At 47.3% G+C, this 16,371-nt stretch overlaps 2 protein-coding genes across 3 annotated transcripts; both read right to left on the bottom strand.

Annotated features, from left to right (window-relative positions):
- Positions 1 to 1,017: 1,017 nt before the first annotated feature.
- On the bottom strand, positions 1,018 to 13,369 carry LOC129845810 (kelch-like protein 23). Its single transcript, XM_055913731.1, has 6 exons — positions 13,281 to 13,369; positions 12,449 to 12,764; positions 9,268 to 9,474; positions 4,846 to 5,587; positions 4,505 to 4,657; positions 1,018 to 2,671 (listed from the first exon to the last, which is right to left on the bottom strand). The coding sequence occupies exons 2-6, from the start codon at positions 12,755 to 12,757 to the stop codon at positions 2,361 to 2,363; spliced, it is 1,722 nt and encodes a 573-aa protein (XP_055769706.1). The 5' UTR covers positions 12,758 to 12,764; positions 13,281 to 13,369; the 3' UTR covers positions 1,018 to 2,360.
- On the bottom strand, positions 12,989 to 16,299 carry phospho2 (phosphatase, orphan 2). Of its 2 annotated transcripts, none has more exons than XM_055913738.1 (2): positions 16,138 to 16,299; positions 12,989 to 14,916 (listed from the first exon to the last, which is right to left on the bottom strand). In XM_055913738.1, the coding sequence occupies exon 2, from the start codon at positions 14,902 to 14,904 to the stop codon at positions 14,173 to 14,175; it is 732 nt and encodes a 243-aa protein (XP_055769713.1). In that variant the 5' UTR covers positions 14,905 to 14,916; positions 16,138 to 16,299; the 3' UTR covers positions 12,989 to 14,172. The 2 variants fall into 2 exon arrangements, with proteins under 2 accessions (XP_055769713.1, XP_055769712.1); XM_055913737.1 differs by having other exon boundaries at positions 12,989 to 14,919; positions 16,138 to 16,294.
- Positions 16,300 to 16,371: the final 72 nt, after the last annotated feature.

Genomic DNA, 16,371 nt, shown 5'->3' on the forward strand with positions numbered 1-16,371 from the left:
TCCCGGTGCTGCCCCTTGTCCCGGTGCTGCCCCTTGTCCCGGTGCTGCCCCTTGTCCCGGTGCTGCCCCTTGTCCCGGTGCTGCCCCTTGTCCCGGTGCTGCCCCTTATTCCGGTGCTGGTCCTTATCCTGGTGCTGCCCCTTGTTCCGGTGCTGCCCCTTGTCCCGGTGCTACCCCTTGTCCCGGTGCTGCCCCTTGTCCCGGTGCTGGCTGTTTATTTAGGGGAAGGTAGTTTTAGGGTGGTCAGTGGAAGGGGTAGACAGAAGAGGGGAGTGACTATGGTGGTGTGGGGACAGCGTCCTGAGCCGGAACCACCACCGTGGTCAACTGCCCACCCAGACCCTCCCCTGGACTTTGTGCTGGTGCGCCCGGCGTTCGCACCTTGAGGGGGGGGTTCTGTAACAGTCCTGACCTGTTTTATGTTGTTTTTTATGTGTTTATGGTCAGGGCATGTGTTTTGGGTGGGCAGTCTATGTTATCTGTTTCTATGTTGGTTTTGGGTTACCTGGTATGGCTCTTGATTAGAGGCAGGTGGTTTGCGTTTTCCTCTAATTAAGAGTCATATTTAGGTAGGGCGTTCTCACTGTTTGTTCGTGGGTGATTGTCTCCTGTGATGTCTTCGTCGTTGTCGATGTATTTTCACATTCGGGACTGTTTGGCTGTTCGTGTGTTTTGATGTAACGTTCCTGTCCGTGAGTTTACGTTTAGTGATGTGAGTTTATGTTCAGGTTCCGTTCTACGTCGTTTTGTTATTTTGTAAGTTTGTTAAAGTGTTTGTTTTCGTGTTGCCATCATCATCAGTTTATCGTTATTAATAAATAAAAGATGGCTTATTTCCCTGAACCCGCATTTTGGTCTGAAGATCCTTCTCTCCTCACCTCATCCGAGGATGAGGAAAGCGACAGCCCTAACAAGCAGAGTGTATCTTCATCTGCCTGGGTTGTTCTTCCCAATGTAGCTGAGGTTTTGTACTTCAAAAATACACACATGGTTCTGGGCTTAACAAAAAAGACACCTGTATCATGTCAGATATAAAGTTGAAATGTATTACATTTTGAATTTGCATCCCAATATTACACTTCATATACATTACATTAGACTGAAATATAACCAAGCCATTTGACATATAAAAACAGATTTTATGCGCCTCTCACCCCACAAAAAAGGTTTATTAATTCTGAAATGGTGAAAAATCTTAATAACATTCCACCCACGAGGCCACTAGAGGTGTCACACCCTGGCCTTAGTTCCTTTGTTATGTCTCTATTTTGGTTTGGTCAGGGCCTGAGTTGGGGTGGGCATTCTATGTTTTGGTCGTTATTTTTGTTATTTCAGTGTTCATTTAATAAATATGGACACGTACCACGCTGCACCTTGGTCCTCTCCTTCCAACAGTCGTTACTAGAGGTCGATTTGGTCATTGTCCTGCAGGAAAGGCTACTGCCGGTGATTCTTTTAAAATTATATTTAAAAGATAGAAAACTATGCAAAGTTGTACATTCATTTGTATGGTATCAACTCCTCTTTTTTCCTGTTCAAATAAATAAAATAAATATTAAGAAATATTTTAGTATAAATCCCCTAGTGGTGCTTTGCAATGTGTGTCAGCTGCTGCCATTCAAAATGGCTAAATCAAGTAAAAAAAATATAAATTATTTTCACAATCAAAAGTTTTACAATGCAATGTATAAAACAAACAAATCATTGTAAACAACACACCGTTAGTTATCTAATTCAGGGGTTCCTAAACTTTTTCACTCAGGCCCCCACTTCAAGCATAGGGGAACATTTCACGCCCAAAAAATCTCTTAATCGGACACAATAAATATTCACGTGTCTATAGTAGGACAACAGGATGAGGTAGATCAGATGTGATCAGTTGTCTGAAAAAGTCCTCTGAATGGAGCAGTAACAAAGGACACGTTCCAGGTTGTTTCAAATGCAGTCACACGATCTCACAACGCCTGGGTACGTGTTAAACAACAGGAATACAATATATAGTTTACCAAAACTATTTTCTGAGATGTGCAGCGCAGCACAACAGCAATAAAGACCCCCACTCTGCCTCTAAACACTATAAACACACACACCCACAACTGCATTACTGAAAACCTGGAACGCTCTCTCTCTCTCTCTCTCTCTCTCTCTCTATCTCTCTCTATCTCTCTATCTCTCTATCTCTCTATCTATCTCTCTATCTCTATCTCTCTCTATCTCTCTATCTATCTCTATCTCTCTCTCTATCTCTCTATCTATCTCTATCTCTCTCTATCTCTCTATCTATCTCTCTCTCTCTCTCTATCTCTCTCTCTATCTCTCTCTCTATCTCTATCTCTCTCTCTATCTCTATCTCTCTCTCTCTAAACACCGTAAACACAGACACATCCATGTGACCGCGCCGCTCCAGGTAAATTCCCCACGATCTCCCAGGTGTCCTGTTCGGGGTCGTACCTCTCCACGCTCTGCAGGTAGGTGCCCTTGGAGTAGGAGTAGCCCCCGGTGACGTACAGGGACTCGTTCATGGCCACGGCGCCACACTCCATCCTCCTCTCATTGGTCCTGGCCAGCTGGCGCCACTCATCTCTGTCCGGTTCGTAACAGTCTGTGATGGTGGTCTGACCACCCACCAGGTACAGCTTGGGATGCAGTGACACCAGGCACAGGCCGTACTCTAAGGGACGGTCAAGACAGATTCATTCATGGATTTAGTTCTGATGCACAGAGGTCAAATAAATGATCTTTGCTCAAATACAGGAAGGATGACTACTACTTATGTGCATCACTTTACATGGTGTGTGTTTTGCTTCAAGAGAGTAGACATCTCTGCATTCATATTTGTGTAAAATTTGAATGCTGCACTACACCATAACTATTTGTTTTTCATAATTCCTTCAAGCCGGGGGTAAGTTAGTTATTAACAGAGTTCCTCGTGTGGTTGAGCCGCACCAGAACCTTTGGATTTTAATGCACTGTCCCATTTTCTCTCTGTAGCTCCATAGAGCCAGGGCTGATATAACAGAGTGTATCTCTCTGTAGCTCTATAGAACCAGGGCTGATATAACAGTTTATCTCTCTGTAGCTCCATAGAACCAGGGCTGATATAACAGTTTATCTCTCTGTAGCTCTATAGAACCAGGGCTGATATAACAGAGTTTATCTCTCTGTAGCTCCATAGAACCAGGGCTGATATAACAGTTTATCTCTCTGTAGCTCTATAGAACCAGGGCTGATATAACAGTTTATCTCTCTGTAGCTCTATAGAACCAGGGCTGATATAACAGAGTGTATCTCTCTGTAGCTCCATAGAACCAGGGCTGATATAACAGAGTTTATCTCTCTGTAGCTCTATAGAACCAGGGCTGATATAACAGAGTTTATCTCTCTGTAGCTCTATAGAACCAGGGCTGATATAACAGAGTGTATCTCTCTGTAGCTCTATAGAACCAGGGCTGATATAACAGAGTGTATCTCTCTGTAGCTCTATAGAACCAGGGCTGATATAACAGAGTGTATCTCTCTGTAGCTCTATAGAACCAGGGCTGATATAACAGTGTATCTGTCTGTAGCTCTATAGAACCAGGGATGATATAACAGAGTGTATCTCTCTGTAGCTCTATAGAACCAGGGCTGATATAACAGTTTATCTCTCTGTAGCTCTATAGAACCAGGGCTGATATAACAGTGTATCTCTCTGTAGCTCTATAGAACCAGGGCTGATATAACAGAGTGTATGTCTCTGTAGCTCTATAGAACCAGGGCTGATTTAACAGAGTGTATCTCTCTGTAACTCTATAGAACCAGGGCTGATATAACAGAGTGTATCTCTCTGTAGCTCTATAGAACCAGGGCTGATATAACAGAGTTTATCTCTCTGTAGCTCTATAGAACCAGGGATGATATAACCGAGTGTATCTCTCTGTAGCTCTATAGAACCAGGGCTGATATAACAGAGTGGATCTCTCTGTAGCTCTATAGAACCAGGGCTGATATAACAGAGTTTATCTCTCTGTAGCTCTATAGAACCAGGGCTGATATAACAGAGTGTATCTCTCTGTAGCTCTATAGAACCAGGGCTGATATAACAGTGTATCTGTCTGTAGCTCTATAGAACCAGGGATGATATAACTGAGTGTATCTCTCTGTAGCTCTATAGAACCAGGGCTGATATAACAGAGTGTATCTCTCTGTAGCTCTATAGAACCAGGGCTGATATTACAGAGTGTATCTCTCTGTAGCTCTATAGAACCAGGGCTGATATAACAGAGTGGATCTCTCTGTAGCTCTATAGAACCAGGGATGATATAACAGAGTGTATCTCTCTGTAGCTCTATAGAACCAGGGATGATATAACAGAGTGTATCTCTCTGTAGCTCTATAGAACCAGGGCTGATATAACTGAGTGTATCTCTCTGTAGCTCTATAGAACCAGGGCTGATATAACTGAGTGTATCTCTCTGTAGCTCTATAGAACCAGGGATGATATAACTGAGTTGTGTTGTGGTACCTGGATGAGGACAGGTCGTTGTTATGCTCCATTCATTGACGTCTGCCCTGTAGGTCTGAATCTTATCATAGGTGCAGCTTCCCTTGTGACCATAGTGACCGCCTGCCACATATATTGTGTTTCTCAGAACACAGGCCGTAGCGTTCCCCACACCTGTGACAAGAGAAGGAAGGAAGGAAGGAAGGAAGGAAAGAATTGTCACTAAAAGGCTTCCAACCTTAACTACCATGAAACTCCAGCAGTAAACAAATACATTTACTATATGACAAAACTTACAACAAAAAATCAACTGTCAAGTTACACAACTGTGTCATATTCCAAACCTTCATAGGCCAACCTACCTTGTACCATATTAGCTACGGGAATCCACTTCCTTTTCAGGGGGTCATAGAATTCCGTTTCCCCCATGGGCGCCCCTCCTCTGTACCCTCCTATGACGTAGACACACCCATGCAGAGCCACAGAGCAGTGGTAGTACCTCGCTGTCAGCATGGGCTGCCCCTGTGTCCACTTATCAGCATCACTGCTGTAAACCCACACTGTATCTAGAGCCTCTGTAGTGTCTGTCCGGTAGCCGCCGCTAATGTAGATGTTGGAGCCCAGGAGGGAAACTCCATAACTCTCCCTGGTGTGGTCTGGCATATCCTCCCCCTGCTGCCACTGGTCCGTGACCGGGTCCCAGGTCTGGACCTCAGACAGAGGGTGCCAGTGGTACCCTCCTATCACAAACATCCTGGAGGTCAGTCTCCTGCTCCTTCTGCAGTGTTCCGGAGGGCTTTTATTGATATGAAAAGCAGTCTTCAGAGCTTGGACAAATAGAGAGTGGATGTCTTCAGCGCCAGTCTCCAGACACTCTCTATGAAGCTCCAAGGCAGTCCTGAGGTACTCTTCCTTCAGGTCTAAGTGGGCGGAGTGAAGAAGCTCCTGGAAGTGTCCCCTGCGGGCAAGAGTATCGTGGGCCAGCCACCTCACCACCCCCTCCACCAGCACCGCCTCTTTCAACACCTCCGCCAGGTTCTCCTCCTGCAGGAGGCTCCTCACCTTCTCCACCCCCAGCTCCTGGAACTCCTCCTCTCTCACCACCTGAGAAAACGACACTCTCAAATCACTAAAGACATTTAATAAACCCATCTATTGATTTAGTAGAATACATGTCTGATGAGTTTTTATATATAGTAACGGCGTTCCTCTCTCTCTTCATAAGAAGAGGTGGAGTAGTGATGAGCCAAGGCGCAGCGGGTTGTGAATACATGATGATTTATTAAATAAACAAAACAGACAAAGACGAAAACGAACTATACTTGATATAACTAACAAAATAACAAAACGATGTAGACAGACCTGAACAAACGAACTTACAAATACACGAAGCACGCTGACACAGGAACAGACTACATAAACGCACGAACAAACCGAAACAATCCCGTATGGTGTAACATTGACACAGAAACAGGAGACAATCACCCACAAACAAACAGTGAGAACACCCTACCTAAATATGACTCTTAATTAGAGGAGAACGCAAAACACCTGCCTCTAATTAAGAGCCATACCAGGCAACCAAAACCAACATAGAAACAGATAACATAGACTGCCCACCCAAAACACATGCCCTGACCTAAACACATACAAAAACAACATAAAACAGTTCAGGACCGTTACAGAACCCCCCCCTCAAGGTGCGAACGCCGGGCGCACCAGCACAAAGTCCAGGGGAGGGTCTGGGTGGGCAGTTGACCACGGTGGTGGCTCCGGCTCTGGACGCTGTCCCCACACCACCATAGTCACCCAACGCTTCTGTCTACCCCTCCCAATGACCACCCTAAAACTCACATCCCCTAAATAAACGGCCAGCACCAGGAGAAGGGGCAGCACCGGGACAAGGGGCAGCACCGGGACAAGGGGCAGCACCGGGACAAGGGGCAGCACCGGGACAAGGGGCAGCACCGGGACAAGGGGCAGCACCGGGATAAGGGGCAGCACCGGGATAAAGACCAGCACCGGGACAAGGGGCAGCACCGGGACAAGGGGCAGCACCGGGACAAGGGGCAGCACCGGGACAAGGGGCAGCACCGGGACAAGGGGCAGCACCGGGACAAGGGGCAGCACCGGGACAAGGGGCAACACCGGGACAAGGGGCAGGTCCCGGCTGATATACTCTGGCAGATCCTGGCTGAGGGACTCTGGCAGGTCTATGCAGGCTGACGGCTCTCGACGCTCATGGCGGGCTGACGGCTCTCGACGCTCATGGCGGGCTGACGGCTCTCGACGCTCATGGCGGGCTGACGGCTCTCGACGCTCATGGCGGGCTGACGGTTCTCGACGCTCATGGCGGGCTGACGGCTCTCGACGCTCATGGCGGGCTGACGGCTCTCGACGCTCATGGCGGGCTGACGGCTCTCGACGCTCATGGCGGGCTGACGGCTCTCGACGCTCATGGCGGGCTGACGGCTCTCGACGCTCATGGCGGGCTGACGGCTCTCGACGCTCATGGCGGGCTGACGGCTCTCGACGCTCATGGCGGGCTGACGGCTCTCGACGCTCATGGCGGGCTGACGGCTCTCGACGCTCATGGCTCTCTGACGGCTCTGGCAGATCCTGTCTGGTTGGCGGCTCTGGCAGATCCTGTCTGGTTGGCGGCTCTGGCAGATCCTGTCTGGTTGGCGGCTCTGGCAGATCCTGTCTGGTTGGCGGCTCTGGCAGATCCTGTCTGGTTGGCGGCTCTGGCAGATCCTGTCTGGTTGGCGGCTCTGGCAGATCCTGTCTGGTTGGCGGCTCTGGCGGATCCTGTCTGGTTGGCGGCTCTGGCGGATCCTGTCTGGCGGACGGCTCTAGCGGCTCCTGTCTGGCGGACGGCTCTAGCGGCTCCTGTCTGGCGGACGGCTCTGTAGGCTCATGGCAGACGGGCGGCTTTGCAGGCTCATGGCAGACGGGCGGCTTTGCAGGCTCATGGCAGACGGATGGCTCAGACGGAGCTGGGGAGACGGATGGCTCAGATGGCGCTGGGGAGACGGATGACTCAGATGGCGCTGGGGAGACGGATGGCTCAGATGGCGCTGGGGAGACGGATGGCTCAGATGGCGCTGGGGAGACGGATGGCTCTGGCCGGATACGGCGCACTGTAGACCTGGTGCGTGGTGCCGGAACTGGAGGCACCGTGCTAAGGATAAGCACCTTCCTACTAGTGCGGGGAGCAGGGACAGGGCACACTGTACTCTCAAAGCCTACTCTATCCCTGATGCGAGGTACCGGCACTGGTGACACCGGGCTGAGGACAAGCACATCAGGATTAGTAGGGGGAGAAGATACAGTGTGTTCAGGGCTCTGGAGACGCACAGGAGGCTTAGTGCGTGGTGCCGGAACTGGAGGCACCGAACTGGATACACACACTACAGAGAGAGTGCGTGGAGGAGGAACTGGGCTCAGGAGACGCACTGATAGCCTAGTGCGTAGTGTAGGCACTGTAGGTACTAGGCTGGGGCGGGGAGGTGGTGCCGGAAATACCGGACCTTGGAGGCGTACTGGCACTCTTGAGCATTGAGCCTGCCCAACCTTACCTGGTTGAATGCTCCCGGTCGCCCGACCAGTGCGGGGAGGTGGAATAACCCGCACCGGCCTATGTAGGCGAACCGGGGAAACCATGCGTAAGGCCGGTGCCATGTATGCTGGCCCGAGGAGACGCACTGGAGACCAGACGCGTTGAGCCGGCCTCATGACACCTGGCTCAATACCCAATCTAGCCCTACCAGTGCGGGGAGGTGGAATAACCCGCACTGGGCTATGCACTCGTACAGGAGACACCGTGCGCTCTACTGTGTAACACGGCGCCTGCCCGTACTCCCGCTCTCCACGGTAAGCCTGGGAAGTGGGCGCAGGTCTCCTACCTGCCCTTGGCCCACTACCTCTTAGCCCCCCCCAAGAAATTTTTGGGTGTTACTTACGGGCTTTTTGGGCTTCCGTGCCAGACGCGTTCCCTCATAGCTCCGGTTCCTCTCTCCGGTAGCCTCTGCTCTCCTCAGTGCCTCCAGCTGTTCCCATGGGAGGCGATCCCTACCAGCCAGGATCTCCTCCCATGTGTAGCAACCCTTTCCGTCCAATATATCGTCCCATGTCCATTGCTCCTTCTTTTCCTGTCCCTTACTCCATTTACTCCGCTGCTTGGCTCTGGAATGGTGGGTGATTCTGTAACGGTGTTCCTCTCTCTCTTCATAAGAAGAGGTGGAGTAGTGATGAGCCAAGGCGCAGCGGGTTGTGAATACATGATGATTTATTAAATAAACAAAACAGACAAAGACGAGAACGAACTATACTTGATATAACTAACAAAATAACAAAACGATGTAGACAGACCTGAACAAACGAACTTACAAATACACGAAGCACGCTGACACAGGAACAGACTACATAAACGCACGAACAAACCGAAACAATCCCGTATGGTGTAACATTGACACAGAAACAGGAGACAATCACCCACAAACAAACAGTGAGAACACCCTACCTAAATATGACTCTTAATTAGAGGAGAACGCAAAACACCTGCCTCTAATTAAGAGCCATACCAGGCAACCAAAACCAACATAGAAACAGATAACATAGACTGCCCACCCAAAACACATGCCCTGACCTAAACACATACAAAAACAACATAAAACAGGTCAGGACCGTTACATATATATATTGAATTACATCATATTTGTTGTTTGTTTCTGTATATGTACCACAATGTAGGAATAATCCAAAACCTGACCCTGAACCTATACCTCGTGGAAGCGGCAGAGCAGGACCCTGCGTGCCTCCTTCTCCAGGGACAGACACACATGGAGCTGGGCGAAACTGAGCATGCCCAGACAGTTGTCGACGTCGAGGAGACGAACCAGGAAGTTCTCACAGGCCGTTTTCACGGCTCCGAACTGCAGCAGGTCTGCAGCCTCCAGCAGAGACTCTACATTCCACTGGGTAATGGAGGCCTGGGAGGGAGAGAGTTTAGAGTTGCGTCCCAAATAGCACCCTATTCTGCACTACTTTTGACCAGCGCCCACAGGGCCCATATTGCACTGTCTGGGAATAGGCTGCCATTTGGGACGCAGGAAATAACCTACACTATATATACAAAAGTATGTGAACACCCCTTCAAATTTGTGGATTCGGCTATTTCAGCCACACCCATTGCTGACAGGTGTACAAAATCGAGACATTGGCAGTAGAATGGCCTTACTGAAGCGCTCAGTGACTTTCAACGTGGCACTGTCATAGGATGCCACCTTTCCAACAAGTCAGTTTGTCAAATTTCTGCCCCGGTAAACTGTCAGTGCTGTTATTGTGAAGTGTAAACGTCTAGGAACAACAACGGCTGAGCCGCGAAGTGGTAGGCCACACAAGCTCACAGAACAGGACCGCTGAGGGCTGAAGCGTGTAAAAATCATCTGTCCTCGGTTGCAACACTCACTACAGATTTCCAAACTGCCTCTGGAAGCAACGTCAGCACAATAACTGTTCGTCGGGAGCTTCGTGAAATGGGTTTCCATGGCAGAGCAGCCGCACACAAGCCTAAGATCACCATGCGCAATGCCAAGCGTTGGCTGGAGTGGTGTAAAGCTCGCCACCATTGGACTCTTTGGAAATGCTTATTCTGGAGTGATGAATCACACTTCACCACCTGGCAGTCCAATGGTCGAATCTGGGTTTGGCGGATGCCAAGAGAACGCCAACTGCCCCAATGCACAGTGCCAACTGTTTGGTGGAGCAGGAATAATGGTCTGGGGCTGCTTTTCATGGGTCGGGCTAGAGACCTTAGTTCCAGTGACGGGAAATCTTAACACTACAGCACGCAATGACATTCTAGATGACTATGTACTCCCAAGTTTTTTGGCAACAGTTTTGGTGAAGGCCCTTTCCTGTTTCATTATGACAATGCTCCCGTGCACAAAGCAAGGTCCATACAGAAATGGTTTGTCGAGATAAGTGTGGAAAAACTTGACTGGCCTGCACAGAGCCCTGACCTCAACCCCATCGAACACCTTTGGGATGAATTGGAATGCCGACTGCGAGCCAGGCCTAATCGCCCAACATCAGTGCCCGTCCTCACTAATGCTCTTGTGGCTGAATGGATGCAATGTTCCAACAGAGTGGAAAGCCTTCCCAGAAGAGAGGAGGCTGTTATAGCAGCAAAGGGGATGACCAACTCCATATTAATGCCGGTGATTTAAGAATGAGATGTTGGACGAGCGGGTGTCCACATACTTTTGATCATGTAGGGTATTATATAGCTCTTTCCTGCAGTCAATGACAAAAAGTGTCCTCTTTGGCCTCGTGGGTGGAATGTTATTCATATGTTTCATCATTGATAAAGATTATTTTAACAGACGAAAATCCCGTCATTGTAAATAAGAATTTGTTCTTAACTGACTTGCCTACTTAAATAATGCTTAAATAGAAATAAAAAAATAAAAAACATTTTTTAATATTAGGCTACTACAGTCATGGCCAAAAGTTTTGAGAACGACACAAATTTTAATTTTCACAAAGTCTGCTGCCTAAGGTTGTATGATGGCAATTTGCATATACTCCAGAATGTTATGAAGAGTGATCAGATGAATTGCAATTAATTGCAAAGTCCCTCTTTGCCATGCAAATGAACTGAATCCCCCAAAAACATTTCCACTGCATTTCAGCCCTGCCACAAAAGGACCGGCTGACATCATGTCAGTGATTATCTCGTTAACACAGGTGTGAGTGTTAACGAGGACAAGGCTGGAGATCACTCTGTCATGCTGATTGAGTTCGAATAACAGACTGGAAGCTTCAAAAGGAGTGTGGTGCTTGGAATCATTGTTCTTCCTCTGTCACCCATGGTTACCTGCAAGGAAACACGTGCCATCATCATTGCTTTGCACAAAAAGAGCTTCACGGGCAAGGATATTGCTGCCAGTAAGATTGCACCTAAATAAACCATTTATCGGATCATCAAGAACTTCAAGGAGAGCGGTTCAATTGTTGTGAAAAAGCCTTCAGGGCGTCCAAGAAAGTCCAGCAAGCGCCAGGACCGTCTCCTAAAGTTGATTCAGCTGCGGGATCAGGGCACCACCAGTACAGAGCTTGCTCAGGAATGGCAGCAGGCATTGTGCATTGTGCATCTGCACGCACAGTGAGGTGAAGACTTTTGGAGGATGGCCTGGTGTCAAGAAGGGCAGCAAAGAAGCCACTTCTCTGCAGGAAAAACATCAGGGACAGACTGATATTCTGCAAAAGATACAGGGATTGGACTGCTGAGGACTGGGGTAAAGTCATTTTCTCTGATGAATCCCCTTTCCGATTGTTTGGGGCATCCGGAAACAGCTTGTCCCGGGGGAGACAAGGTGAGCGCTACCATCAGTCCTGTGTCATGCCAACAGTAAAGCATCCTGAGAACATTCATGTGTGGGATTGCTTCTCAGCCAAGGGAGTGGGCTCACTCACAATTTTGCCTAAGAACACAGCCATGAATAAAGAATGGTACCAACACATCCTCCGAGAGCAACTTCTCCCAACCATCCAGGAACAGTTTGGTGACAAACAATACCTTTTCCAGCATGATGGAGCATCTTGCCATGAGGCAAAAGTGATAAGCAAGAATGGGCTGCCATCAGTCAGGATGTGGCCCAGAAGTTAATTGACAGCATGCCAGGGTGGATTGCAGAGGTCTTGAAAAATAAGGGTCAACACTGCAAATATTGACTCTTTGCATCAACTTCATTTAATTGTCAATAAAAGCCTTTGACACTTATGAAATGCTTGTAACTATACTTCAGTATTCCATAGTAACATCTGACAAAAATATCTAAAGATACTGAGGCAGCAGACTTTGTGGAAATTAATATTGTGTCATTCTCAAAACTTTTGGCCACGACTGTACATTTATATAATGGACAGTCACTCATAAATGGTCTCAGAGGTGTACCCTACCTTGGAGGTGTATACATAGTCCATCAGAGTCGTCAGCACCTCCACATCTACCCCAGGCAGTCTGACGACACTGTGGGACCGCTCTTTCATATCTGCTGTGAACATGGCTCTGAAGTAGGAACTACGGGAGCATAGAGCCACTTTATGGCAGTGGAAGACCTCCCCTGTAGAGCACTGTAGAGCTATGTCAGTGAACAAGCCTTCTGTGTAGTATTCTCTGAGGGCTTCTAGAACCTCCGTGGGATGGGTTAGGTCACAGAAATCATAGGTGTACGAGGATTCCGGCGACTCCTGTCCCTTAGATGACATTGTGTTCCTGAAACACGAGACATTAAATATCTTAATGTACCCTTTAAAAATGTATGCCATTGACTTGGCACATCCATGCATTATACATGAGTAATACAGAACATATGACGTTGGACTTCCCTGTCCCTTTACACATCTGGTTATACTGACGTTAAGACAGGCTATGGTCTGTAGAATGCAAACCGCAATGGGAATTAGTTTCAACATGACATTTAAATGAATGAAGCGTGATAGAATCAAATTGGGTTTATTGCTAAAACAGAAAACATTGCATAATGAACATTTTGCAATACTGTAAGCAGCAACACCTTGCAAAAAACGATTTACTGAGCACAGATAGTAAGCATGGATTTACAATGGATCCAGAGAGTATTTGATCATGTAATCTATTAGTAGTCTTATTTAAAACCCAATGTAATGCATTCACATAGGCCTACATATACTTGACAGAATACTATTCAATCTAAATAGTCCCGAGTGAAGATCATTAACACAGTTCACTGAACAATAGCCACATATCTACCTGCTCGACGTGGTTTATTATCCTGTTGTTAAAGCATTCTGTGTTTGGAGCGGGTCAAAAGGCATCACACGCCATCTGTTGTAGATCCTTATTTATACGCAATTCCCTTGGAAACCAACCAATTGAATAAACCCCGGACAGTCCTTTTATAAAATAACGGACATGCCGCTTTTTAGTTTCGTTATCTATTTATGTTGACGCGGCAGGCGCTCAGCTGTTGTGACAGAGCATCTCCGCCGCAGACAGCAGCGCCTCTGATAATCTTACCAGCCGCAAATAGCAGCGTTCGACCAATCACATTCACCGCGCCTCGTCCTACTATCAGCGTATTGACACAAACAAGGGACAGACAGAGGGGTATCTTGGGAGGCAGGGAGACGGGGTCACGGTCCACGAAACCGCACTGCTGAAGCAGAAACCGTCCATTTATATCATAACACTCAGAATAGAGCCTAGTAGAGACAACAAATAATTGCACTGGTAATACACTGGACTGTTAATACACTGGACTGGTAATACATTTTTCACATAGATAGTGCCCTAGTAAAAGTGATGCCAATGTATTTTATTGACTGTAGATCCTAGAATATAGATTTGATTATAAACAGTTATAACATGTAATTTACAGGTGTGATTCGTTTTTTCCTTTTCTGTCTCCTGGGTTCTGTTTCTCTCTACATTTGCTAAAGACAAAAACAAAGATGTACATTAATTTGCATCTGAACCTGAGAAAGTGATGTGATACAGTCCCACAGATTTAAAACAGAATTTTCAAAAACTTTTCAAAACAGGACAAAGACACAATCACAATCCTTCCCTCTCAAGCATTTGGTATACTTTTTATCGTTGCAAGTACACTTATTTTAGTATGAGAAAGAGCTGTACACTATCCCTACAGGGGAACACATGCTTTCAGTTCCATCAGGATCTCTTTTCCACTTGTCCATCCTATGACTCTTGGGTTGGATGACCCCTCTCCTTGTTGTGCACTCTGTCTAGAGAGCAGCCTCTCCAAGGTGTACCCCTTTCTAGGGAACACCACATCTCCTTCCCTTAGACTGTTGGAAGGGCAAAGGTCGTTCCCTCCGTCCCCTACATAGAAAGTTCTCTGATAGTCTACCCCTCCTTTCAACTGCCCTGCTAGGAAATCAGCCAGCACTTTCCTCTTACACAGATTGACAGGGCACTGGCTACACTGGTGAGAATGGTAGCATTCTATCTCCATGTATCCACGCTTGTCAAACGTAGCCGGGTTGGTGAAGACTTGGTCGACCGCGGCTTGAACCCCAGCCACTTGCAGTATCCAGTCGATGAACACGGTGTTTGAATCTGAGATGATGATGCAGTCAATGTCGTTCTTGTTACTCACAATGAACGTCAACAGTTCAATCATTCCATCTGTAAACGGTATTGTCTCCATCACACTTCGGATTGTATCGGGGCTGATGTCCTGGTCTCCTATATAGGACATGACTCTGCCCATGTACTCTGTCCAGCGTCCCTTCTGGTAGGAGTTCTTGACCAGGTCTGGCAGGCATTGGTCCGGGATACACTGAATGACCCAGGTGTCACTGTTGTCATCCACCAAGGTGTCGTCAAAGTCAAACACCAGCAGAGTCTTCATGATGATTCTCCTCTGCTGTAAAACAGTGGTGGAATAGGTTTGTTAGAAGAGACACGGACAGGCAGCCAGACAGAGAGAGAAAGAGAGGGGTGAGAGAGAGAGCTAGGAGAGACAGGGAGGGGCAGCCAGACACAGAGAGAGCGAGAGAGAAAGAGGGGTGAGAGGGGGAGAGAGAAAGAGAGGGGTGAGAGGGGGAGAGAGAGAGAGAGCTAGGAGAGACAGGGAGGGGCAGTCAGACACAGAGAGAGCGAGAGAGAAAGAGAGGGGTGAGACGGGGAGAGAGAGAGAGCTAGGAGAGACAGGGAGGGGCAGCCAGACACAGAGAGGGGGAGAGAGAAAGAGGGGTGAGAGGGGGAGAGAGAGAGCTAGGAGAGACAGGGAGAGGCAGCCAGACACAGAGAGAGCGAGAGAGAAAGAGAGGGGTGAGAGGGAGAGAGAGAGAGCTAGGAGAGACAGGGAGGGGCAGTGGTGTAAAGTCCTTAAGTTAAATACTTTAAAGTACTACTTAAGTCATTTTTTGGGGGTATCTGTACTTTACTATTTAAAGTTTTGGCAACATTTACATTTACTTCACTATATTCCTAAAGAAAATAATGTACTTTGTACTCCATACATTTTGCCTGACACCCAAAAGTACTCGTTACATTTTGACAGGAAATGGTCCAATTCACACTTATCAAAAGAACCTCCCTGGTCATCCCTACTGCCTCGGATCTGGCAGACTCACTAAATAATGTATGTTTTTTTTAATGGTGTTGTCTGCTTTGCTTAGTATAAGGAATTTGAAATGGTTTATACTTTTAATACTTAAGGATATTTTAGAAATTCAAATTACTTTTAATACTTAGGTATATTTTTAACCAAATAGTTTTAGACCTTTACTCAAGTGGTATTTTACTGGGTGACTTTCACTTTTAATTGAGTAATTTTCTATTAAGGTATCTTTACTAAAGTATGACAATTGAGTACTTTTTCCACCACTGGGGAGGGGGCTGGCAGACAGACACTGAACAGAAAGTGAAAAAGGCTAGTGACCAAGCAGTATCTATCTAGCTAGCTACTGAATGACTAAGAGTGTTCTTTGGACTGACTGCTGACTAGCTAGGAACTGGCTAGCTAACGGTCAATCTATTACACGCCAAGTACAGTAGCTAGCTCCTTTTACATCGTTCTAAACAGTAAACTGCTTGTCAAATAATATATTTATTCATGTGTATTCACTTCGGATCTTACCCCACACTGTTGTTACACCGTTTACACAAATGTAAATTTAGATGCGTGACATCACCGGTTGGATCTTAAACACACACTTGAGACATGTCGCGTTCGAAACAACTGGGAACTGGGAACCATTGAGCCACAGATAGAACAATGAGACAGATATTCTACCGGATGTGTAAATGTGAAGCATCCGCTTGGCGTTTCCACTACCATATTTGGTAGTGAGTGGAAACGCCAAATTTGGTA

This window comes from Salvelinus fontinalis, unplaced genomic scaffold (genome assembly GCF_029448725.1).
Source record: "Salvelinus fontinalis isolate EN_2023a unplaced genomic scaffold, ASM2944872v1 scaffold_0374, whole genome shotgun sequence".
In the NCBI taxonomy this organism is placed as follows: domain Eukaryota; kingdom Metazoa; phylum Chordata; class Actinopteri; order Salmoniformes; family Salmonidae; genus Salvelinus; species Salvelinus fontinalis.

What these genes read in the sequence shown, in the direction of transcription:
- LOC129845810 (XM_055913731.1), bottom strand. Translation starts at nt 12,757, where the DNA reads ATGTCATCTAAGGGACAGGAGTCGCCGGAATCCTCGTACACCTATGAT. An exon ending in TGCTCTGCCGCTTCCACGAG is followed by an intron (nt 5,588 to 9,267) that starts GTATAGGTTCAG and finishes TCGTTTTCTCAG; the next exon opens with GTGGTGAGAGAGGAGGAGTT. An exon ending in AACGACCTGTCCTCATCCAG is followed by an intron (nt 2,672 to 4,504) that starts GTACCACAACAC and finishes ACCGTCCCTTAG; the next exon opens with AGTACGGCCTGTGCCTGGTG.
- phospho2 (XM_055913738.1), bottom strand. Translation starts at nt 14,904, where the DNA reads ATGAAGACTCTGCTGGTGTTTGACTTTGACGACACCTTGGTGGATGAC.